Below are 27,189 nucleotides of genomic sequence, written 5' to 3'. Positions count from 1 at the left end.
TTATTATTACTATATTATTATTATTAGCAACTTCTAAGTGTCCCACAGAACTCTCAGGACTGTGTGTTAAAGACAGTAAGTTCTGGGGAATAAAATAAATTTTCCTCCAATGTTGTTTCTTTTTTTCTTTTTACAAAGAAGTATGTTTCATTATTTATTAAACGCTTTAACCCTGTCATTTGGCTTGGGTTTTGATATATGATAAAATAGGGGAAATGTTTCCAGGCTCCCCCCAAAAAATTTCTAAACTTTTCTATAAAGGAGACATTTTATTATAAAGTAAAACAAAACTTGTCTCTGAAAAACTAATTTCTGGGTTAAATAGTCCCTGGGGGTGTTCCTTTCTATCATATACTCACAGACGGGGAATTGATTGCCAGGTTGAATTATCCATCATTTTACCAAAAAAAAAAAAAATTACTGCAGGATGGATGTGAAACTAGTACAGACTGCTTTCTTTGCACTCTTGAGGAGCTGAGCTTACAGAGCCCCAGATGGAGATATTTCTCAGCAATCTGTCCTAGTGATCTGGCTATCAGAAGCAACCATATTAACAGGCTTTTTATTTTTCTGCCAAGGAGTTTATTAGGTCAAGTGTAAAAATCCAAGGCTATTCAGAATCTAGGAATAAAGTCATTTCACATGTATGTTAAGCTAAGGAAAAGAGAAAATATATTTTTGGATAAGATTTTATTAATATCTTTTATTTTTATATCAACAAATTTTTACTTCACCTTTTCCCTTCCAGAAGCCATCCCATATAACAAATAATGTTTTTAAAAGAAAAAGTAGGAAAAAAAGAAAAGAAGAAAAAGAAAAAAATCAGAAAAATTAACTAATATGTTGAAAAAGTCTGAAAACATATGCAGTGTTCCACACCCATGGACCTCTTAGCTTTGCAAAGGAGAAGAGTGGGAATGTCTTTTCTCTTCTTTGGAGCCATACTTGTTCTCTTTTGACTGTTTCATGTAATCATTCTTTACATTTACATTGTTGTAGTCATTGTGTATATTGTTTTCTTGGTTCTGCTTACTTCACTCTTCATCAGTTCATGTAAGTTCTTTAACATTCCTCTGTATTCATCGCATTTGTTATTTCTTTCATTTGTTTATTTGTTCTTTTCATTGGTTATTTCTCACAGCTTCATTCTATTATTTGCTATTCTATTATAGCTATCTTTGCTAATACAGAAAGCACTGCTATAAATATTTAGATGTATATAGAGACTTGTTTTTCAATGACTTCCTTGACATATATGCTGAATAGTGGAGTGCTCTAAGTTGAGCTTCTTAAAGTTTTTCCACTAATGACCCCTTTTCACATTTTGGCAGTATTCGTTGGCATTGAGTGGCATGACAGCATGCACAGTGCAAAGTGCACGTGCTGTGTGTTCAGAACCAAGGCTGCAGTGCAGTTGCACGATGCAGCACCAGCCAGCACTGCCAGAAACACATCAGATTCGTTACAAGTTTGATTTTTAATTAATTTTTGGTTGTTGCACATTCAAAAACCTTTTACTGTTGCCAAATTTTTTGTGACCCCATACAGGGTCAAAACCTACAGTTTAAGAAGCTCTGCCAGGTCACAGTATGTGGACATTCAATTTCTTAGAATAATTCTAAATTATTTTTTTGAATTTCATACTTTATTATTTAATTTTTTTTAGTTTTCAGCATTGATTTCCACAAGATTTTGAGTTACAAATTTTCTCCCCATTTCTACCCTCCCCCCACTCCAAGATATAATATATTCTGATTGCCCCATTCTTCAGTCCAGTCTTCTGTTACCCTACTCCCCCCACCATCTCCTTTCCCCTTACTTTCTTGCAGGGCAACATAGATTTCTACGCCCCATTGCCTATATATCTTATTTCCCAGTTGTATGCAAAAACAACTTTTTGGGGGGCATCTGCTTTTAAAACTTTGAGTTCCAAATTCTCTCCCCTCTTCCTTTCTCATCCACCCTCCCTAAGAAGGCAAGCAATTCAACATAGGCCACACATGTATCATTATGCAAAACACTTCAATAACAGTGATGTTGTAAAAGACTAACTATATTTCCCTCTATCCTATCCTGTCCCCCTTTATTCAATTTTCTCCTTTGACCTTGTCCCTTTCAAAAGTGTTTGCTTTTGATTACCTCCTCCCTGATATGCCCTCCCTTCTATCATCCCCCCTTTTTTATCCCCTTCCCCCTACTTTCCTGCGGGGTAAGATACCCAATTGAGTGTGTATGTTATTCCCTCCTCAAGTCAAATCTGATGAGAGCAAGATTCACTCATTCCCCCTCACCTGCCCCCTCTTCCCTTCCAACAGAACTGCTTTTTCTTGACACTTTCATGTGAGATAATTTACGCCATTCTATATCTCCCTTTCTCCCTCTCTCAACATATTCCTCTACAACCCTTTAATTTTATTTTATTTTTTAGATATCATCCCTTCATATTCAACTCACCCTGTGCCCTCTATCAATCTATCTATCTATCTGCATATATATATATATATATATATATATATATATATATATATATATATATATATATATTCCCTTCAATTACCCTAATATTGAGAAAGGTCTTATGAATTGCACACATCATCTTTCCATGTAGGAACGCAAACAAAACAGTTCAACTTTAGTAAGTCCCTTAGGATTTCTCTTTCTTGTTTACCTTTTCATGCTTCTCTTGATTCTCATATTCGAAAGTCAAATTTTCTATTCAGCTCTGGTCTTTTCACTGAGAAAGCTGAAAAGTCCTCTATTTCATCGAAAATCCATATTTTGCCTTGGAGCATTATACTCAGTTTTGCTGGGTAGGTGATTCTTGGTTTTAATCCTAGCTCCACTGACCTCTGGAATACCATATTCCAAGCCCTTGTGCCTTCCTCCTTTCTGTTTGTCAATCCTTTCTAGGCTTTTGGAGTTTTACTTAATTTATTAACTCCTTTTTCTTTTGTCCTTTTATCTAGATATCTCATTTTTCTCTTTTTTCCCTCTCAGTTAAGTAAAGTAACATTCTCTCCTTACTCTCCTCCCCTTCAACATCTTTTGTTTGTTAGGGTTTTGTTTTGTTTTGTTTTTTTCATTTTCTTCACATTTTCTAAAAAGGATTTCTTTCTCTCATCTTCTTCATTAATTTTCTTCCTTTTTTTTCTATTCTAAACTTTTATTCTTTAATGGTCCTTATTCTTATTAATTCCTTCTTTTGTCTCTCAGTTTCACATGTAATTAAAGTACTATTTTGAGTGTCCTTTTCCAAAAGTTTCTAAGTTGTTTCTATGTAGGTCTTGCCCTCCACCCCTTTTTCTGTTTTGCTTCACTGTTAGAAGTATCAGTCTGTACAAGAGATAGCAAGGATAGAAGTATTTCCTGTGGCAGAAACTTTCTTTTGTCCCTAGTTCATCACTACTCCCCTATATTCCTCATGCTCATATTCTTTCCCATTTACCTGAAATCTCCTCTCTGGATCCCTGTCTTCCCACCCAGCTTAATGTCAATTGCCCCCAGGGAGCTCTCCAATTCCCTTTGTCCTTATGCAGGATGTTATCAATGAAGGCAAAACACTCTCACCGGTAGTGGTCTCACTAAATGCAAAATCCTTGCAGATTCTACCCATTGTAAGGTCTCAATCTCCCATTTCAGACTATCTTTTCCCTTGCAGGGAGTTTTCTTCAGAAGAAGCCTGCTCCTGCCATTTCACATAGATTTCTTCTTTTTCTACCTGTTTCATTCCCTCCCTTTGCCCTATAGCCCTTCTTCTCCTGAGAGACTTGTATGCAAGTTATTTTCCCATCGTTGTTTACATTGATCTGATAGGATTAGTCATACATTCTCCACTATCTAATTCCTTCTCCCTACTCTTTTATGTGCCCCCCCCCCCATTATGCACCTTAGTCCCACAAAAAGACATTGATTCATTGGTGTTGTGAGCTGTAGACTTGATGTTTCAGACCTGTTCCTCCACCGTTACTATTTCTTTGATTTAAGTTTTATTTTCTCCCTTGTCACCTTGATTACTTTTAGAAAGAAATTGGTTAACAATCACTATGTTATTATTTTGTGGTTGTCACTGCTGCTGTTTTTAATTCCATATGTGTCTTTTTCTAGTTTTTTCCCCTTTTTTCTCCTGGGTCAATTCATTTCTTTACTTGTGTTTTCATCAGTTACTGTATTTGTTTACTTATTTTGTTTCTGTTTTTTGAAGCTTTTGCAACACAAATAATATGCTCACATCTGGTTTAGTTTTTAACAGGAATGCTTGAAATTTCTTTTATTGAAAGTCCATCTTTTTTCATTGATGATTAAGTGCAGGTTTGCAGTTTATGTCACTTTGGGTTGTATCTGGAGCTGCTTTGCTGTCCAGAACAGATTATTCCACTTTGCTCTGTAGTTTCTGGTGGGTGCAAAATATTCTTATGACATTTGAATTAATTTTCCTTTATATTTGAAGAGTTTTCTGCTGGTTGCTTGCAGAAATCTTTGTTGGAATTATGAAATTTAACACCAACATATCTGAGTTTGAAGTACAGAGTTTTGGTTTTTCTGGGGGTGAACGGAGTTTTTGCGATTAGAAGTTTGTTTTCTATGTTCAAAAATTCTGGGCAATTTTCTTGTATTATGGTATTCAGGTTTTTTGGCTTGTCATGTTCTTGCACTGTGGATTCAAGTTTTTCTATTCTGCCAATTATTTTTGCCATGCAAGACGTAAATTCTGCTTTCATAATTTTTATTTCTCTCTTGAACTATTCAGGAACATCCTGCTGTGGTTCCATGTACTACCAAGAATCCATAAGGTCTTGTGTTTTATCAAGTGTTGGCACTCTTCCCTTTGTCTTGCAATCATTATTCAAAGATGTCTGGACTCATTTAGATCACCTGGAGGCCATCTTCTCTTCTGTTTTAATATCCTCCCTGTTGATTTTTCTGCATGTACTCAAGGTTCTAACTGATTTTTCTTCTTCCTGAGATCTTTGATAATTTCAGTCTGTTTTCCATATATTCCCCTTTCTGCCTCTTTTCCTTTTGATGTCAGATCCCCCAGTACTGAATCTGAAAATTGTCTCAGCCATCTCCCATGCTGGGGAATTCACTTTTTTTTTCAGCCACATTATCTGTCTCAAGTGTTTTCTTAGGGATAGATTGGTGGATACTAATGGTGGATCCATGGATACTAATCCCCTTTCCTTCAGATTTTGTGGAATTCCCAACACATGCTAGCACCCTTTTCGGTTCCTTAGTTCTCTGGTTGAGTATTGCTACAGCACAGCACATTGCTACCCCAGGTAGAAGAAGCTTCTGCTTTCCTGTATCTCCATGTCCTCCTCCCAAGGGGATGAGGTAGGCTATGAACAGTTGAGCAAAGTTATTCTGTTTCTTGTTGCCAAAAAAAAAAAAGGTGAGGTGAAGGCAGAAGCAGGATGTACTTACCAAGACTACAAAAACAGCAAGGAAATTACTGAACAGATCCCAATGAATAAGTCCATGGATCCTGTTGTGCCACCCTAGCTGGAATGTAAGGTACTTAGGGGCTAGCAGATGCTGAGTGAGCACATTGGGGAATGGGATGTTAGCCTTCTCTACTACTAATTCATTACACTGCTACCTCATTAATCTTCTTAACATCTTGGCCTGTGGACACAGCTGCAACTTTACCTCTTGTACATAACTCTTATTTTGGCAAGTTGTAAGAGTTTGTGAGGATCAGAGTAAAGTCTAATCCCCTACCATATTGGTCATATTAGAATTTAATAATACCTCAAAGGACCAAGCTGCATCAATTGATACAATGCATTTTTTATCCATAGTAGGATGAAAACATTTATAGTATCTGCTTGTAATAAAGTGTATTTATGGTGCATTTGTACAGAAAGGAGAAAGAAAATATTTATTGCCAAATATATTTCTTTGTCATTTGACATACCTGGACCTTGTAGTATTAAGCCCTATCTAAGTCAATTCGAAACTACCTTGTTGTGCTTAGCTTTCTTCTACCTTTTTCTGTGTTGTATTTTTTTTGTTTTTTTTTTGGTTTTTGGTTGGTGTGTTAGTCAGATGGTATTATTAATTGTTTCTGAATCTCATCTTGCCCTCTTGGGCCTCCATTCGTAGGTGAAGGCAATCCACCAGGCCTGGAACATTCTTCCTCTATCTCTGTGTCTATTGAAATTCTTCTCTTTTTTCAGGACTCAGCTCAAAAGCCTCCTCCATCAATCTTTCCCTGCTTTTTCTCAGTTGAGAAAGGAATATTTATTAGTGCTCTCTCTTTTGTTCTTGTCGCATTATCCTTGGTACCGTAAATATTTGAGTATATGTCTTATCTTCCCCATCCCAATTGGACAGTGAGATCCTTGAGGTCATGGGAAATGTTGTGTTGTTTTATCTCTATACCCCCACTACCTAGTATAGTGTCTTACATATAGTAGGCATTTAAATGTTTGTTGAGTTGAATTAAATCATACAAGAAAGGAAAAAGAAATTCTATTGTAGTGGAGTCAATACCATACCATATAAAGTTCCCATTTAACAATGAGGCAAAAAAGAGAAAAAAGCTCTTTGACTTTTGTCATCAGTGATTTTCTTCACTTGCTGTCTACTATGCACTGTTCTCAAAAGATTTCTGTCCCAATACTATCATTATGTCTTCATTTAACATTTTCTTGGATTTCATTATCAATAAGCATTTATTAAGTGTTTAGTATGAATGGGCTGATACTGTATTAGTTGCTCTGGATAAAAAAGAAACAGTTCTAGCCTTCAAGGAATTTACATTCTATCTATCATAAAAAAGGACATGTATACATATAAATATGTTATTTATATTATATATGAAATATATTTATATACACATTCATCATTGTTCAGTCATTTCTTCAGTCGTGTCTGACTCTTTGTGACCCCATTTGGGATTTTCTTGGCAGAGATACTGGAGTGGCTTGCCATTTACTTCTCCAGCTCATTTTACACATGAGGAAACTGAAGCAAACTGGGTTAAGTGATTTGCCCAGGGTCTCAGCTCCTAAGTGTCTGAGGCCGCTTTTGAACTCAAAAAGGTGAGTCTTCCGGACTCAAGGCTGTTGCAACAATCTGCTAGCAGCTGCTATATGGGTGTAAGACCCACCAACAACCAGCACACAGAAAGCTGCCAACACAGGTTCTTTTGATCTGCTTTACTAAGGAAAGCAAAGTTAAAGGGTTAATAATCTTACTTTAATGCAACATACAAATATCATTCACTCAGCTCAGGGGGAAAAGCCAGCACCCTGAGCTTCAGAGCAAATACAAACAGAGCAAATAAGCATGAATCAACAGATAGATTTCTGTCTTACAAAATCACAATATACAGTTACCAGAGAAGCATCAACAACCGGATTTTCTTCAAAGCCGGGGAGCTCATAACAACGGCTTACCTAGAGTCATGCACCACTCCTGCTGTGGCTCAGAGCTCCAAAAGAGAAAGCCAACCTCTGGGTTTATATATCTTGTTCAGGGTCAAAGGTGAGTCACACATGCAACTCACCCACATGACCTAATATCATCACAAAAATGCAACTTAATCCCGCATGGTCTAAAAGCCTCTGATGTCACGAACATGTCACTCAAACCCATGTAAACTAGGCTTTCCCTTGAGGCAAGGAGGTCATCAAGGACTCCTAATTTAATCAAGGAAACAAAGGCCAAATTCTTCAAGGGTACTTGGTTGAATAAGTGCTAAGAGCCCATCTTGATTCCCAATACACAGGCCTAGCACTCTTATCTACTGTACCACCTGGCTCTGTGTATGTGTGCACGTGCTGTGTGTGTGTGTGTGTGTGTGTGTATTACAAGGTAATGTAGAAAGATGTGAAGGAAGGATAAGGAAGTTCAAGAAAAAGTATCACATAGGAGGTAGTTTTTAAACTAAGCTTTGAAGGAAACTAGAGGTTCTAGTTTCTAGAACTTTTAGGGGACTAGGCGAAGATATAAGGAAAGTATATGTCCCAGGCATGAGGAACAACTTGTGCAAAGATAGAGAAATGGGAAATGGAATAAAGTATACGAGGAACAGAAAGGGCAGTTTGGCTATACTGAAAAATATGTGAGGGGGAATTATACATATTAAGGCTGGAAAGTTAGTTGAAGGCCAGTTGTAAGGGGTTTTAAATACCAAAGGACCCTGTATATTTGGTTGTAAGCATTAGGAAGTACTGGATTTTATTGAGTAGGGGAATAACTTAGTGACTCTTGTTTGGAGGATGAATTGGAGACGGCATATACTTGAAACAAGGAGAACAATTAGCTGCTACAGTTTAATTGAGCAGTGACACAATCAGAACAGTACTTTGAGAATATTATTTGGGCAGCTGTGTGAAGGACTGATTAAAGAAGGCAGAGACTTGAGTCAGGAAGACCAGTGGATTGATTGATTGTTATGTCTCTAAAATTAGAGGCCCTAGAGTCTACAGATGCCACCTAAGGACAACTTGGTAGCTTTAAGGAGAGATGGAAAAGACCAACCAAAGAAGAAATGAGATTAATGCAATTAAGCAACTACAATGTGATAGTTGATCAGAAAATAATGTCATCTTTAGTTTTTTCACCTCCTACTTTAATACTTCAAGGATGAATGATTGTTCCAGATCATTAATCATGAAAGGGGCACAAATGAAAATAACTCTAAGGTTTTGCTTCATTAATAAAGATAGAAAAGAAGATGGAAATAACCAATGTTGGAAGGATTGTAGAAAGATAGGCATGCTAATAATTCATTAAGCGGAGCTGTGAATTGTTTCAACCATAATAAAAAGCAATTTGAAATTATGCTTTTAAAAAGTGACAAAAATATTCATACTCTTTGACTCAGATCCCACTGCTGGCCACATATCTTAGGTAGGTCAAAGGCAGAAATAAAGGTCCCATATACACTAAAATATTTATTTGGGGATTAGAGGAAATCAGGCCTATGATTTCATTGGCATAAGGAATTTCCTGTGAGGAACTTCCTCTACCAATATATATCAGCACCTTCCCTACAACTTATAGTCTTAAAGAACTGCCTGGTACACTGAGAGACTGAGTGACTTGCCCAGGGTCACACAAGCAGTACGTGGCACAGGACTCAAGTCTTCTAGATTGATGATGGCTCCCTATCCATTATGAGATACTGAAAATATTCATAGCAACACTTCTTATAAAGCTGCGCACTGATTGGAGAATGCTTAAACCGATTGTGGCCCATAAATTAACAGAATATTTCTGTCATAAGAAATGACAAATATAAAGAATTCAAAGAAGCATAGAAAGGTTTCTATGAACTAGTAAAATAAGCGAAAATTAAGAAACAAATACAAACCATGGCTATAGCAATGTAAACAGAAAGAACACCAACAATAACCAGAACCAAGACTGAAAATCATATGATTATAAAAATCAAATTGGCTTTAAAGAAGATATGAGAAAATGCACCTCCCTTTCCCTCTTCTTTACAGAAGTGGGGGACCATGTGTTTCAACCACTGAATATACCATCAAATCTGATTGATATTTTAATTAGTTTTCCTGGATTATTTTTTTTCCTCTTTTCTTTTTTATTCTATATAGAAGATATGGCCCATTGAGGAAGGGAAGGAGAAGAGACATATTTGAAAAGGAAGGTGACATGAAAAATTAAAGTTATCAATAAAAAGTTTTTATAAAATTAAAAACGTTTCAAGCATCTGTGGTTTCATTAGAATGGGTTACCATTTTTTCTAGACAGACCACAATTGCTCCATACTTCAGGAAATGTAAAGATTCAGTCATTCTTGAGTTCCCATCTGCAATGGAAATTTATCATCTGTTGGCCAGACCTTTTAGAGGTGAGCCTGTTTGAACTTAGCAAGGCTGGTGCTAAAACATAAGACACGCAAGCCATCTTTAGATCAGTATTTGAAACACTTCCAGGTTGGCAGGACCTGCATTTTTTTTTTAAAATTCAGAAAAGAAAATTAGTTAATGTTACTCTTTTAAAAATTATTTTTGAAAGAAAAATGTTTCATGGTTTTTTTTTCTTTTTCCCAGAGATAAGGTGATAAGACTTGTCCCAGAAACAGAGGGAGAGGCACATGTACTGAAGAACATATGCCATCAATTTAAGGTAAGACAGATATTTACAATTTTCCAAGTAGGCACTCAATACTGGAAGTTACTGTGGCTTTTGTCTTGTAGTTGTTTAAGGAATTAGAATCAAAAAGGCAAGGAATAAAAGGCTAAAAGAACTTAAAAAGCATTTTTTTCAAACCCAATTAACATAGGACTATTCAGAAGCAGATAATCAAGTCCATATATTATTCAATTCCTTTGCTTTTTTTTTCCTCTAACATGGTATGGGGAAAAACAGAAGTGGACTTGGAGTCAGAAATCTTGAAATGATAATTATAATAATTTTGTATATAGCATTTATAATATACCACTTTTGGATTTCCAAAGTACTACGTGCACGTGCGCGCGCGCACACACACACACACACACAAATATAATGAATTTGGGCCTCACAACAATCCTATGAAGTAGATATTCCAGGTATTATTTTCCCCATTTTAAAGATGAGGAAACTGAAGTTTAAAGACATTAAATGACTTCTCAATGATCCCAAAATTAACAAATGTCAAAGGTAAGACTGGAATCCAGGTCTTTCCTGACTCCAAGTGTCCTACTGCTTATTTTACAGAATTCACTAGCTGTATTACCCTAAGCAGATTACTTCGTCTTACCCTGAGCCTCAGTTTCTCATCCAGCTCTGTCACTTACTACCTGTATGCCCTAAGGCAAATCACTTCCCCTCCCTCTACCCCCAGCATCTCAGTGACCCTTCTCTCCAAAATGAAGAGGTTGTATTAGAAGCCCTCCGAGGTCTCTTTCAACTCCTAATCTGCAATGCTATGATTTTATGATCTATTAGATGGATATAATTAGGCTTACACAACTTGTCTCACAATGCAAAAATGAGTAAAGCACTTGGTAAACACTAACTCATGATGTTAATATGAGATCATTATTGTCAGGGATAGAGACTGGACCTTTGATTTCATTGATATGGGGAACTCCCTCTTACAAGGCAGATCAATACCTTCTCTGCAACTTACAATCTTAAAGAATTGCATAAACACTGAATGTTATGACTCATCCATAATCACACGGTCAAGGTCAATATGTGTCAAAGGCAGGGCTTGAATCCACATCTTACTGACTTGAAGACCAGCTCGTTATCCACCACATGATGCCACCTGTTATTACTGTTGTTGCTGGCTGTGAATATTAATTCTTTCTGACCTCTTTCTTTCTAATTAAAACTTTTATCAGAATCAAGATAAGGAAAATTATAGATATTCAAGTCATTTCCTTTCATTATTTATTAGTAGGCCTAATAAGGGATTTGTTCAAGGAGCTTGAAAGTATTATCAGAAATGAATGTTTAACTATATTCTTGAATTTCAATTTTTCATCCTCTACAAAATCTCTCAAATCTAACCCTTTCTTTCCATTTTTGAGCCACCTTAGTCCAGGCCCTCATCAACCTTTTCCTAGATTATTGCCAGGTCTCTGAACTGGCTTCCCTGCCTCACATCTCTCCTCCCTGAAATTCATCCTATACTCTGCTGCCGAAGTAATTTCCTTTAATGTTGATCTGGCCATGTATCTCCCTTACCCAATCAACTGCAATGGCTCCCTATTGCCTCTGGGATAAAATATAAACCCCTCTGTTTGGCTCATAAAACCTTTCACAAAAGTAAGCACAGTGAGGAGAACATTATACACGATGCTAACAGAGGAAATGGAAAGAACAAGCACCACAAAACAATTGAAACTGAATATTGCGAAATGATAAAGAACAAGTGTGGCACCAAATTGTTGTGGGAATCCTCCCCCCTCCCCTTTCCTCTGCAGAGATCAGGGTCCATAGGAATAGAATGCTGCATACCATAGTAGATTTTTATTTTCTATGTTGATAAGTTTTGCTAATTTTTTTTCTCCTCTTCCTTTTTTGCTTTAAATTATAAGGCATGATTAAGAAGGAAGGAGAAAGATACAGAGGGAAATATAAGTAATGTGAAAACAAAAGATATGAATAAAATTCTACTTAAAAGGATATAGGAAAAATATAGATGGTATAAAAATTTTTTTAAATCAATAAAATTCTATTTTTTAAAAAACCCTTCACAACTTGACAACCTCCTCACCTCTACCACCTATCTTCTTCAAGGTTCAGTCCAAGTCTCATCTTCTTCAGAAGGCTTTCCCAATCCTCCCAGTAGTAAAAACTTGATAACTGTTTGTTGACTGAACTGACTAATTGACTGAGTGAATTTCTTTCCAGCTCCACTTTTTCATTCTCATTAGATAGTCCCTTACACTCTAAGATTTGGGCAAACTGGGTTTCTCTCTTTTCTTCACACATAGCATCCCACCTCCATGTCTTTGTACTGGCCATCCCACAGGCCTGGAATATACTCCCTCTAAGAGAAATTATTTGGGGAATAGTTTGGAGAGATTCAGATTTCCCCCTTCTCTTAATCTTCACTTCAAAAGTCTCTGAAGGTTGAGCTAACCTTCTCCTCTATCTAGACCCCACCCAGGTGGGGCAACCATTGTGTTCTGCTCAGGCATGAGTGAGCATAAATTCTTTTAATAGATTGCCTAAGGCTGGGGGTAACTTAAGAACTAAATGACTTAATCAAAGATCAGGTGCAGCCCTTCATTGTAATAGTCAAACATTTATTAATTGTTAACCAATCAGAGTTGATTGTCATCCTTTTAAATAATCCTCTTCCAAAAGAACATATAAGTCTTGAGCCTGTCACCATGCTTGTCTGTGGTTTAGAGAGAGATGCCAATGACCGTCCTTTTATTAAAATGCTGGCATTATTAATAAAATGATTAAATTGCAGCATTTAATCATTAAAATGATTAAATTAAATTAAATGGTCTCTAGGACCATTTTAAACACACCTCCTAATTCCCATCTGGTAGAGTCCCTTTTTTCCCTTTAAGAGGCAATTCAAGCATTCTCCAGGAAGGTGTTTCCAATCTTCTCTCCACAAATACTACTGCCCTTTCTCCCAAAAACTTTGTATTTAACTACTAAATGTGTGTGTATATATTTGTATTTATTCACTTTATAGTTACATTTCATATATTTTTACATGTACTTATTTTCTCCCTGCCCTCTTAGAAAGTAAGTTTTTTAAACCTAGAGATTGTTTCATTCCTTGTATTTGTGTTACCAGCCCCTAATAGAGTACCTAGCACATAAACTCATTGATTAATTAATGACTGATCATATAAATTGTCTACACTTGACTGAGAGTTAACTTTAGGTTGGAGTTGATACAGATAAGATGGTGATAATATATCCTTTACATCTCCTGAGAATAGAAGTGAGTTTTTAAAATGTAGCAAAAAGAAATTTAAGGGAATTTTAGGGAATAGCTGAAACATTATATTATGAAGGCAGAATTTATGATTTCAAAGAAAATCATATATATGCCTGAATGGTTCAGAATCGCAGGATATAAGGAATTCTCTAAGTAGAAGGCAGAAGAATTAAAGCATTTATTCAAGCTCCAAAGTAGCAGACCCACAAACCAGTGTCCCCAATTCGATATCCTGGCCAAAAGCTTCCAGGCCCAATAAGTCTGCCTCACAAGAGTAACCCTGAGCTTACAGAAAAACGTGATGACATTAAACCAAATCATATTCATGCTTCCCCCCTCCTGTAAGAAGATGACCCACTGGCCTCAAGCCCTTGCTCAGCACTTTCCGGTCCGAAGGAGGGTCAGCCCTGCTACCAACAGCACCTGCTGCTTCAGCTCCTTTGGCTTTGGCTTCAGCTTCAGCTGTCACTGTTACTGTTGCTGTCGCTGCTGCTGGCTCCGACACGTCTCCATCTCCAAGTTGTGTTCTCTCCTTTTACACAGTTTCAGACGTGATCCAGAACTTAAGCTCCTATGATTGGCTCTGGTCTTAGCATCTCCCCTTGGGACCCTGGGAGCTTCACGCCCACATCGGCTTAGGACCTAGTAATTAGGGGTTTGGGGCAAACTTAGGAGCAAGGATCTAATCAGACCTTCCTTAGATGGCCCCACTCCCTTAGTCAGCTCCACCTAGGGCCCACCTTAAGCCTATTCAAATGGGAGGGAAAGAGATTCTCATGTACTGATTGCCTTAACAAGCATATTTTCAGGGAAAATCATAATTCTTTAAGATAGAGATCTTTGAAGTGAAATATATAATTATTTGCCTCAGGTTGCTTAAATGAAAGTCATACCTAAAGATGTGGGATTGAGTTAAATGTTAAGGTTTGTGTTTCTTGTCTTTATTTGGAGAGTTTCTTTTAAATATGATTTTTAAGTTTGGCATTTTCCTCTCAAATGCTAATTTATTTTGAAAGTAATAATATAGTCTCCCTTCTCTCATCCTGAAAAATTCCCCCATCCTTTGCTCATCCTGCAAAATTGCATTATAGAAATAAATATATCCCATCACAGAATAGTGTAATAGAAGGAAGACTGAATGAGAGAGAATATCTCACTTCAAATCCCAACTCTGATGATTATTTACTGTGCCTTTGGGCAAATAACCTCAGCTTATGTCTCTATATAATAGAGGTAATACTACTTATACTGCTTATCTTACCTTGTCACCACATAGAGCAAGCGTTCTTCATTTGTGTGTGTGTGTGTGTGTGTGTGTGTGTGTGTGTGTGTGTCATGGATACCATGGAGGCCCGGTGAAGTCCATGGACCCCTTTTCAAATGTGTTTAAAGGCATAAAATAAAATACATAGGAACAAAGGAAAATAATTATATTGAAATACAGTTATCAAAATATTGAAGTTCCCTAGATTAAGAGGCCATGATTTAGAGCAGGGCTGTCCAACCTTAGGTTATCTTCAGGCCACATCAAAATAAAATAATTATTTGAGGGCTGCACCTAGAATAAAAAATACAGTGCACTAATAGAAAGTGGAAGAATGCACGTCATCAATACAACAGATGCAGGCATGAAAGGAAACACAAAACAACAAAGCAACAACACAACAGTATAAAGGTAGGTGCACACTGACTAGTCTGCATCATACAGATGGAACGCATCCCACAGATCAATTGAAAATTCCATATGATAAGTTCTGTCTGTAATACTGCTTAAAAACACCAAAGAAAATTAACATCAGTGAGATTATTTATTGGTCATGGAATTATGGAATTATTCCATGCAAATTATTATTTTATCTTTTCGCTCGTGAAAATTAAAACCCACAGGTGGGCTGCATATCGCATGTGGCCCATGTAGCCAGAATGGACTTTGTTTTCTTTGAATGACTCAGCTTGCCTCGTTGAGCTTCCCTGGACGCTGGGGCTTGTTCTTCTGGGGCAGGACCAGAGCTTCCTGTGTGATGAGTCGTGGAGCTGGCTGAGGGGAGGTGTGTTAACGTGGTCTACACTAGGGGGAGGGGCCAAGTCAAGAACCAATCGGCCCTGGTCGTTCAGGCGGCGCTTGATGATGTCAAAAACTCTATAAGAGGGGAGAGGACAGCTTGAAGATCCTTCCTTTCCTTTTCCGGTTGGAGCCAGAGACACCTACAGCCGAAGCTGAGCTGCTGGTAGCAGAGCTAACTAGAGGCTAGTGGGTAATCTTCTTACCGTAGAGGGGAAGCATGTATACGATTTTGCCTTATACCATCTCTCTTCTCTGTGGCCTCCTGGTTACCCTTGTAAGGCGGACTTATTGGGCCTGGAAGCTTTTGATGAAAATATCAAAATGGGGATGCTGGTTTGTGGGCTTGTTATTGTGGAGTGTAAATACATGCTTTAGTTCTCCTGCCTTCTGCCTAGAGAATTCCTTATATCCTGCGGTTCCGGACCTTTTAGGCACATATGAGATTCTCTTGGAAATCATAAATTCTGCCTTCCTAATATAGCCCACGGGCCATATTTTGGACAGCCCTGATTTAGAGGTGGTATAGTGGATAGAATGCTGAAGTTGGAGCAAGGAAGACCTGAATTCAAATCCTTCCTCAGACAATAGCTATGTGATGCTATCTTAATTTAACCATTGTATTTTCTCCTCTGTAAAATGAGGATTATAATAGCATCTACCTTTGAAGGTTGTTGTGATAATCAAGTGAGATAATATGCTAAGCAAATCTTAAGGTATTATATAAATGTTAGCTATTATTACTATTACGTCACTGTAATACGCCCCTTTCTAACTATAAAGGAGCAGGTAAATGGTGAAGTGCTTAGCACTCCAGATCTGAAGTCAGGAAAACTTGAGTTCAAATCCAGCCTCAGACACTTACTAGCTATGTAACCCTGGGCAAACTATTTAACTTCCATCTGTCTCAGTCCCTTCTTCTGTAAAAGGTTTAAAAAAAAGGTAAAGTCATATCACCTACCTACAAGGTTTGTTTTATGGCTCAAATGAGATAATACTTATAAAGTGCTTTGCAAACCTTAAAGCACTTTATAAATACTATTACTATTATATTATTATTTTTAAATATATACATTCCAGTTACTACCAACTTTATCCTGTCAAGAATTCATTTCAGTCAAGCATGTGTTTCATGCTTGTTTTTCAAGTATGAAAAACACTATGCTAGGGACTGGCAAGACCATCATGTAAGATGTAGTCCCTCCCCTGAATTGTACTTACAAAGTGATGATATCATCAAAGACAACTAAAACCCACAAAAATGCATAGTAGGTTCATTAGGGAGGTATAATACAAATTGCTAATTAGGTTATGAGAGGAAATTTTGCTATCAAATTGGATGGCAGACCAAGGGGAGACCTTCAAGGTATACTTTGTGGAAAAGGAGGCAAATGAGTCAGCTTTAAAGGAATAAATGAGGTGAAGAGCTGCAGTTGATTAGATTGTAGGCTCCTTGAGGTCAGGGACTGTCTTTTGCCCTTTTTTTGTATCCCCATGGCTTAGTACAGTGCCTGAAACACAGTAGGCACTTAATAACTGTTTACTGATTGACTGAAAATAATAGCAGACATTTAAGATATGGAAAAATAGCATAAATAAAGGAATAGAGGTGGGAAAGTACTGGCCAGGCTCAAGAAAGAGAGTGTAGTCCAGCTTGACTAGACATACTAGTACATAGAAGTCAGGAATAAGAGAGGATCCTAGAAAAGTAAGATGGAGTCAGATTGCATAGGGCTTTGAATGCTAGGAAAATGAATTTGAAGTTTATTCAGTGGACAATCATTGAACGAGTGTCATAGAATGATTTATGCTTAGAAAGGAGTGTTCTGGAAACAGATTTAAAGAGGGATTAGAGCCAAAGATACCAGAGTGGTTTGAAATTTCCTTTTCTAGTTCATTTTACAGTTGAGGAAACTGAGGCAAACAGGGTTAAAGGACTTTCCTGGGGTCATAGAGTTATTGTCTGAGGCCACATTTGAAGTGAGGTCTTCTTGACTCCAGGCCTGGTGCTCTATCCACTGAACTACCTCACTGCCCACGTAAATATTAGCTATTATCATTATTATTATTTTAATGTTCTTGTGAGCAAGAACATGTATAAGAAAGTTATTGCAATAATCTTGTTGTTTGTCCTTTGTTCTCAAAGTGGACTGTGACATTAGGGAGGTGGTGATGCCATGACTTGCAAGTGAATTAGATTTAAGTGAGGGAGGGCTGTGCAAAGGCACTAACTTCACTCTCTCTTCCAGAGCCATCTGGGTCCAGTGGCAAGTATTATCTACTGCCAAGGAAAGAAGGAAAGGAGGAAGGAAGGAAGGAAGGAAGGAAGGAAGGAAGGAAGGAAGGAAGGAAGGAAGGAAGGAAGGAAGGAAGGAAGCTATTAAACCCCAAGTTAAGTGGGAAGCTTCTAGCCAGAGATGATAATGCTAAATTCAGGAATCAAAGGAATCACTTCATTTTCACTGGGTCTCAGTTTCACTAAAAACAAGTATGACTAATAATAGCTGTCTTTCTTGAAGATCAACAAGCTATAAAAGCTCTCTGTAAAGAACTGGTACTGGTGGTTGTTGCTGCTGTAATTAGGCACTTAATAAATGTTTATTGATTGATTACTATTCTTAATATTATTACCACTATTAGTTTTAGAGTCCAGGCTGAATTATAAGTTCACACCCTCTGAGTCCAAGGTAGAAAAAGTAAGTCAGAAAAATGTGCATTCAGCGTTGAGTGGAAACTCAGAGTAGTACATTTAGAGAATGGTTAATTAGCTTTAGAAACTTTGCTCTGAGACTGGGTACTCTGAAAGTAATTGTTATGCTTGTGTCCAAGATCTAAAAACAGAAAGTTAAACTCAATGTTTAGGAAAACAAAAGCTGGATAGAAAGAGCCCACCAATTAAAAACAGAAGGCAGATATACCATGATTTAAATTAAACTGTCAGGAAAGGAGATAATTTGCAGGTAAGGAAGAGAATCAAGACCCCACATCCTTCCTGCCTTCCTTCTCTCACAAATTCTTTGCTGGTGCTCTGAAGGATTAGGAGGAGCTTTATAGCATGTCGCACAGATGATTCATTTCAGGAATTTTAAAAATTGCTATCAAAAGGGACAGTAGGGATGTTTTTATTACTGCCACCTCTCTGTCCCAGAACTTTAAGTAAAGACCTGAATTGTGCCAAAAAGTTTGTCACTTTTCAAAATCAGACTACTTCCCCCAAAACAGCAATTTACCAAATTGTGAAGCATATCTTCCTGACTTTCCATTCCATAATCATTTCGTTTCCTCTCCGAGACTTTGCTTTCTGCACCAAGGCCGGACAAATCCCAGCAACCAAGTTGCCATGGCACCTAGACATTCAGCATGGCACCCAGTGTTTGACAGTAATTAATATCAACTATGAAAATGTAGTTTAATGTTTATATTAAAGCTTTTGCACACATTAGGTTCTCGTTGGGTAGCTAAAATTAAGGAATGTTGGTAAAAGAAAAACACCTGATACAGTGTCTGACACATAATAGGAGAAATACATATATATGTATATATACACAAACACACATATGCACATATGCATATATGCACACACATACATATATAATATACATATTTTCAAATCAACACCATTTTGTTTATTTGGTGAATATATATGTATATGTATACACATACATACCTACATATCCATCTCAGCATATGAACTAAATCAGATTGAGGGCAACAGACAGGCCTCAAACCCATCGGTGAGTTAAAGAAATATCTACCCAAGCATGTGAAGATTTCCCCTAGCAGAATGGTGAATGAGAACAATTTGTTCCAAGGGCCATGAAGGTGACTGAAGCAGGTGCTGTGGAGCACTTAAAGCTTGGTCAGCCATTGAACACACCATCCTGACTTTTGTCTTGCCACTGGACCTCAATGACTCTGGAAAATAGAGTGAGGCTGACAACTTTGTGCAGCTCTACCTCACTTAACCTCAATTCATGTGCAAGTCAAGACATCATCCCATGATGTCACTGGTCCTCTTCAAAAATGAAGGATAAGCAACAACATTCAGTCAAAGGGCCGCACTTGAAGACCTAGAGGGCCACATGTGGACTCCAGGCCGCAGGTTCCCCACCCCTGTTCAAGCTCTTTCCTCAGATCAGGGAGAGTATTTGTCAGTTGGGGTAATGGATGGGGTTACTTGATTCTATTTTCTCCTCCTTACTCCTCCCTACTCTGTGTCCTCCTCACCTTTCCCTTTCCTCCTCCTCTTCTTTTTCTTCTTTTTTCCCCTTCTCTTCCATTCTCCCTTTCATTACCCTTTTCCTCCCCCTTCTTCCTCTTCCTTCCTCTTCTCTGTTCTTCCCCCTTTCCCTCTTTCAGTAACAGTTCCTGCCACCTCTCTCTCCCACACAAAAAAGTGACCAGCATCTATATTTATACTCCATTTTTAGTATTTCCATTTTCAAATCAACACCATTTTGTTTATTGGTTGGGGGGGGGGGGCCTATTCCCTCTCCTCGATGATCCCTCCTAGTATGCTTGCTTAGGAAAGCCCCACAGGGCTTTGCCTCTCTTTCTTGCCCCAGAATCTAGCTAGTCTTGCTTATACAAACTTACCACTGAGAGAAAAATCTATCTTTTATGAAGTTAGCTTTAGTTTGCAATTGTAAGAATTTGGAAACTCTTGCCCCAGCCCTGCCTTAAGTATATGTAATACTCAGGGCTCCCTTCACATTTAAGCCTCTAGAAAACTATCCCAGCTTCTAGACACTCTGTGGGTCGGTGTATATTCAAAGGCATAGTGCACAAGACCAGACAGATCTGTTTCTTTTTACAAGGCAAGAAAACAATTTAGACTTTAAGAATTTAATTCATTTCAATTCAAGGAGATAACACTGTGAAGAGTGAAAACCTCTGAAATATATTGCAGAACAGGATAGAGAATTGACCCAACTTTCAAGAATCTAAAGGGGAGTCTGAAAACCATAGTTCGTTGTGTTTGATTTGAGTTCTTGGGAAAATTCTAGAACTTATTTTTGAGTGGATGGTTTGTGAACACTTAGGGCAAGCATATGCTGGTAACTATTTAACCACTAGCTCTCTAGTGCTGAGCCCCTATGCACTGGCTCCAGTGTACCTCTGACTTATGGATGTCATGATGCCCCCATCAATCAATCAATTTTGTTATTGTTCCATCATTTCAGTCATGTCCAGCTCTTCATGACCTCATTTGGGGTCATCATTTGGCAAATCTACTGAAGTGGTTTGCCATTTCCTTCTCCAGCTCATCTTACAGATGAAGAAACTGAGGTAAACAGGGTTAAGTGACTTGCCCAGAGTCACACAGTTAGTAAGTATCTGAGGCTTGCTTTGAACTTGGGTCTTCCTGACTCTAGGCCTGGTACTCTACCCACTTACTGTACCACTTAACTGCCCCAATAGATCAATAAGCTTTCTTAAGTACCTATTGTGTGCTAGGTACCATGCTAGGCACTAAGGATACAATTAAAAGAATGAAGCAATCTCTATTCCTCAAGGAGCTTACATTCTATCCAGAGTCATGACAAGTGAATACATAAGAATATGCAGAATAAATATAAAGATAATGAATATAAATAAATATGCTAGGTACATATAACATAATTAGGGGAGGGAGGAGACCAGCAGTTGAAAGGATCAGGAAAGGCTTATTTAAAAGGTGGTGCTTGTTCTACGCCTTGGAGGAGAGGGATTCAGTGAAACAGAGAAGAAGTGCATTCTAGGCATGGGTGATGGCCAAAGTTAAAGCATGGAGACAGAAGATGGAGTATCATGTATGAGAAATAGAAAAGAGGCCATTTAGGCTGAATCATAATGTATAGCAGGGTAAATAATGAATATATAATGGAGCTGGAGAGATAGGTTGGGCCTAGGTTATAAAGGGATTTAAAACCTAAACACTTTATCCTAGAAGCAATAAGGGGCCACTAAAATTTATCCCATAAAGGAATGGAATAGTGAGATTTGTGCTTAAAGAAAATCACTTTGACTATAGTGTGGAAGGATACACTTGAGTAAGGGGAGACTTGAGGTGGGAAGGCCTCAAGTGGAGCACTGATAAGGGCCTGAACCAAGTCTGTGGCTACATAAGTAAAGAGAGCAAGTTGGCTGCAAAACATGCTGTAGTTGTGGATAAGGCAAGATTTGGCAACTGGATGCATGAGGTAAGGGAGAAAGCTGCTGCTGCTCCTACTGCTTGTCCTTCGTTCTCAAAGAGAACCATGGCAGCAGGGAGGTGATGCCATGATGTCAAGGATAAATCTTGAGGTTACAAACCTGAGAGACGAGAAGACTGGGAGTGTCTTCATCAGAAATAGGGAAGTTTAGAAAGGGGGTACATATGAGGGCAAAGATAATGAGTTCTGTTTGGGACGTTGATTTTGAAATGTCTCTGAGATATCAAGTTTGGAATGTCCACTAAGTGCTTACTGTTGCTGAAGGTCAGGAGAGAGACCAGTTGGATATGTAGAGGTGTAATTTATCTGCAGAGAGATGATTGTAAAAACCCATTGAAATGGATAAAGTCACCAAGAAAGTGCATGTGTAGAGAAATAAGAGAAAAGGTCCCAGCATAATCACAGTCATGGGGCAGAAAATGAATGTGGGAGGTATGAGAAGATTTGAGGAGAGAAGAGAATATTTGGAATATCCTCTGTGAGGAATGAGATAAGGAATCAATTAAGGAGGAATAAAAGGACAGCATCTTATGTAATTTTTGTGAATAAGATGGACAAATATGGGGAGAACACAGTACAGTTACATGCATTCAGACTTGTTAATGTTTAGACCCAGAAAATAGTCGACAGTGGTTCAGAAACAACTTGGAAGGTCTCTCTAATGTAGTATCCTCATGAACCTGTACTTAGCTTTGTGATGTTTAAAATTTTGGTAATTAACTTAGCTGAAGGCAGAGATGTCATATTTATCAAATTCCCAGATGAAACAAAGCTTGGAAGAATATAGCTAACACTTTGGATGACTGACTGCCAGGATCCAAACAGTTCTTGACAATCAAAAGCATTAGGTAGAAACTAATAATACAAACTTTAATCAAAACAAATGTAAAAACTCTTATTTTCATTCAAAAAATTGACTTCAAAAATACAAGATAGAGGAGGAATCATTTAGCAGCTCTTTGAAAAATATCTGGAAGTTTTAGTGAGCTGCAAGATCAATGTATCAGTAATGTGATTTTCCAGCTCTCCAATATATCTATTATCTCATCAATGCAAGTTTTTCTTCTAGTGATAAAGATTGAAAAGGAAAGTTTAAAACAAATTATACTTAAAGTAAATTAAGGGACAAAAAAGATTGTACCCTATGTATACAGTGGGCATGCTCTCCCATAGATTATTATTCCATTAATAAAGGAGGGTCCACATGCAGAGAACACATGTGACCAGAGTACATACATGGAGGGCACATGTGTGACCAGGGGATATGAAGGAAAGGAACACATATGACCAGGGAACACATATGGAAGGCACATGGATGGGCAGGAATCTGTGAGATACAATGAAAAGAAATCAGAGGACCTGGATTCATATCCAGACTCTGTTACTATGTGACCTTAAACAAGTCACTTGCATTGCCTTAGTTTTTTAATCTTGCAAATTGGGATAGTTAGAGTAGAGGGCCTATAAGGCCCCTGCTGGTTCTAAATCTATGTGTTTATCAGCTTATATGGGCACACATATGCTCACTTTTTTTGTAAGGTCATCATACCACCCACCACTATTCCCTGCTTCTCTCTACTAGGGGTTTCATTGGACATCACGTCCCCACTCTCTGAACATCACTCCATCTCTCTTGAGTATCATGTCTGTGTTGTCCATTGCACTGTGTCCGCTGGGCATCTTTGCTAATCTCATGGTAGCTGAGATGCTCTCTGTTATCCAGTGGAAAAGAGTAGTTGCGAACAAACTTCCCTCTGATAAAGGAGGCCTAGAGCTCTTTTATTCATAGATGTGGTCTATGAGCCGCCACACAAAGCCAGGTAGCCAAGAAAGGCAAGCAGAATATCCCAGGCTAAGACCAGCTAGGTTTTTTTTTAAACCACTTTTCTCCTGGCATAGACTCAAGGTTCCTAACCTTTTAACTCCCATTAAATAATGATTTTCAATCTGTTTTTCCAAAATCTATTTCAGGGACCCTACCCAATAAAACACTATAGGAGCTAGGTAGGGTCTAGAGCAACAAGTTTCTCCTCAACTCCCATAATATTCCTTGATTGGCCTGCCAGTAAACTGAGAGCCAAGAACAAAAGGGATAAAGGAGACCTTAGAGGACATAAGCCTTACCCTTCTTCTGCATTCCTGCCTTTATTACTTATATTGTCCAGCAACAAAATCACTGTCTTTTGTGCAATATTCTGATCAGCACAAATCTAGTCCATTCCTCTTATATATGCATGCAAAAATATAGCTCAAAACACCTCTGACCATTTGCAAGCTGGTTAATTTTGTTTCTTTTTTTAACATGACATGGAATAAATTCATCTGGCTCCTAGATTTGGAAGCCAGCTCTTGCATCCAAAGAAAATTTGTCAAGCTCTTTTGTACACACTCCTGTCATGCAATGATGGCCCCAAATATCCCATAGTAAAGTTAAATGTCAGACTAGTAGGAAAGAGTGGTATCAGGGGTGACCTAGTCTACCCCTTAAGGGACACTCTGCTGGAGAAGACTTGAGTGGGGACAAACTGTTTGTCTTAGTATTCTACGAGTTGTCCTGAATATCTCTGTCCTAGCGAATGTTTACCAATCAATTATGGGGATGGGGATAATGTAAGGAGGACACGCTTTTAAGTTTAATCTGAATTATTAACACTTTCTCCATCACTTTCTTAAGTCTAGACAATCAAAAAATAATGAATCAAGCACTAATTTGTAGTATTTACCTCTGACGAATAAATGTTCGCACTGAAAATTCAACAGTAGACTCACAAGCCTGCAGATATACTTAGAGACTCTTAACCTGAGGTCCCTGAACTCTTTTTCTCTTGATAATTCTGTTTCAGTATAATTGGTTTCCTTTGTAATTTTTATGCATTTTGTTTAATACATTAAAAATATTATTGTGACAAGGGAACCACGGGCTTTACCAAATTGCCAAAGGAGTCCACGATACACACAAAAATGGTTAAGAATCTCTGACCCATAGGACAACTCAGAGAATACTAGGGACAAACAATTTGTCCCCACTCAACTCTTCTCCAGCAGAGTGTCCTTTAAGGGGTAGACTATATCACCCTTGATTCCACTTTTCCATACTACTATGTGATATTTGGGGATTTTCATGGTTGCACTATAAAAATATGTTGGAAACAGAACAACCCATGGGGGTCAGTGGGGATTAGGAGTGGGGGTGGGGGTCTCTTGCTTGTTCCTCTTGCTAACTAATAAAGGCAATACAAGAGCATTTGGTGATATTCCACAAGGACTCTCCCAGGGAGGTGGGATTCTTAATAGGCTGCCAAGTAAGAAACATTGGCACTAGAAAAAGAAGTGGGAAAAGAACATCGCTGAAACTTTTCCAATGTTTCAAAATGTTGAATAAAATTTCTGGATTGTTATATTTATGAGAGATTTTGTGAAGGAAAAGTCTAGAATAAGAAAACCACTTTGATCACCTTTGCACTCTTGAAGTAAGTCCATTCTTGCAATGCAGGCAGATTTCTAAATACAACTATGGATTAAATCTCAAGAACCTAGTTTTCAGGCATGACACACATTTTTCTCTCTCTGCATGAGTACTGGAGATTGGTTATGAATAAAATAAATGAGCTAAAAACAATGGAAGAAATAGTGCACTCAGGAAAAACAATTGGGGAGGCACATTGATAAATATGATGCACTATGCAAAGTAAGGCATTAATTATAATAATGAAACACATCTCTGTGTTCCTATAGCTGACTTGACTGCTGCTCTCACTGAGGAGCTAGCACCATAGTACTTAAAGTTCTGATGGGATCTCTATTCTTTTTGCAAGATTTTCTAGTTTGGCTAGGGAAAAAAGTCTATTCTACTCATGTTCAAACATATATGCTTGCCTTCCTTTTACTCAGTCAATGAGAACCACCCAGCCACTTCATGGTAAAAATTAGGGAGCATTGGCAGCAAGGCATGAAAGGGACAGGATGAAGTTTTCACTCTTCAGACTAGTGAGGGAACCAATCCCCAGAACAAGGAAAAGAGATAAACTAGAATTTAGGAAGCACCAAGGTCAGAGCTGAGAATAAAACATCAAAATAATGAAATAGCAGAAGTAGAGAGTGAGAAACACCAAAGCCTGGTAGACAGGAATAGGGCCAGGAGGGTGCTGTCAACTCCGAAAATAAATGAAAAAAATAAAGCTCACAGAGGTTATTACAGCAAAAGAGAGATGTGGTCTTGGCATGAAGATTCTTACTTTTCAAAGAGCCAAGGGTAAGCCAGGGTCAACAGCCATCACAAAAATAGTTCAAGTCAAAAAACTGAAGGTGGTTAGAAACGATTGCCTGAAGAGTACAGTTTGTCCCCACTCAACTCTTCTTCAGTAGAGTGTCCTTTAAGAGGTAGATTAGGTCACTCCCAATTTCACTCTTTCAAGCCAGTCTAACAAGATCTGGGACTTAGGCAATAAGAACCATCCTTAAGGTGGGGGCTTTGGGAAGCCTTTGGCAGTATGAATGGGAAGTAGGAGTGAGGGTTTGGTCTGGAGAAGAGGATGTTAACATCACAGAATTTTAGAAATGGAAGGGGCTTCAAAGGCTAACCACTCTAACCCAGACCCAAAAGGTCATCACCACTACAATGTACCCAAGACCTCCAGTGACATAGAATTCACTACCTCACAAGGCTATCCATTCCACTTGGGGACAACTCTAATCATTAAGTTTTTCCCTGCTTTCATATCTAAATTTGTCTCTCCATAACTTTCACCCAGTGCTCCTGGTTATGTCTACTTGGACCAAAGAGAGCAAATCAATTCCCTCTTTAATATGATAGCCTTTCAAATGCTTAGAGATAGATATAATATCCTTTCTTTTCTCTAAAGTGCAGGTGTAACCATGTCACTGCTTCACTCAGTAGACTCCAGTGGCTCCCTATCACCTTCAGAATCAAACACACAATCCTCTGTTTGGTATTTAAAGCCCAGACTTCCCTCCCTTCACCTTTACAAGTCTCCTTACTCCCATCACGTACTCTTTGATCCAGTGACACTGGCTTCCTTGTTGTTCCTTGAAGGCAGTATCTCTCACTTCTGGACACTTTCTTGTGCTGTCCCTCATACCTGGAATGCTCTCCTTTCTCATCTCTGCCTCCCGGCTTCTCTAGCTTCCTTTATGTGCCAATTAAGATCTCATCTACCACAGGAAGCCTTTCCCAGCCCGTCTTAATTCTAATGCCTTTCCTCTTTTTATTCCTTCTTATTCATACTATATATAGCTTGTCTGTACCTATTTGTTTCTTTGTGGCCTAACTCATTAGATTGTGAGCTCCTTAAGGGCAAGAACTATATTTTATCTCTTTTTCTATCCTCAAGGCTTAGCACAATGCCTAGCACACTAAGAAGGTACTTAATAAATGCTTATCCACCTTCTGACTGACTGATACACTGAGCATCCTCATTTCCTTCAATTGCTCCTCATATAGCATGGACTCAAGACCCTTTCCTGTCCTCCTCTAGATGCTCTCCAGCTCATTGATGTTCTTCCTAAAATATAGTTCTCATAACTGAACA

At 38.1% G+C, this 27,189-nt stretch overlaps 1 protein-coding gene across 1 annotated transcript in view; it reads left to right on the top strand.

Moving 5' to 3' along the window:
• CPA6 (carboxypeptidase A6) overlaps positions 1 to 27,189 on the top strand; it is a 337,239-nt gene that overhangs the window by 130,050 nt on the left and 180,000 nt on the right. Inside the window, exon 2 of the mRNA XM_036742096.1 lies at positions 10,032 to 10,107. Within this exon, the coding sequence (XP_036597991.1) occupies positions 10,032 to 10,107 (76 nt within the window). The remainder of the gene's footprint in view (positions 1 to 10,031; positions 10,108 to 27,189) is intronic.

The sequence above is a fragment of the Trichosurus vulpecula genome, chromosome 1 (genome assembly GCF_011100635.1).
Source record: "Trichosurus vulpecula isolate mTriVul1 chromosome 1, mTriVul1.pri, whole genome shotgun sequence".
Taxonomy (NCBI): Eukaryota; Metazoa; Chordata; class Mammalia; order Diprotodontia; family Phalangeridae; genus Trichosurus; species Trichosurus vulpecula.
Note: the sequence above shows the minus strand (reverse complement) of the source record. Positions and strands in the feature narration are given on the sequence as shown.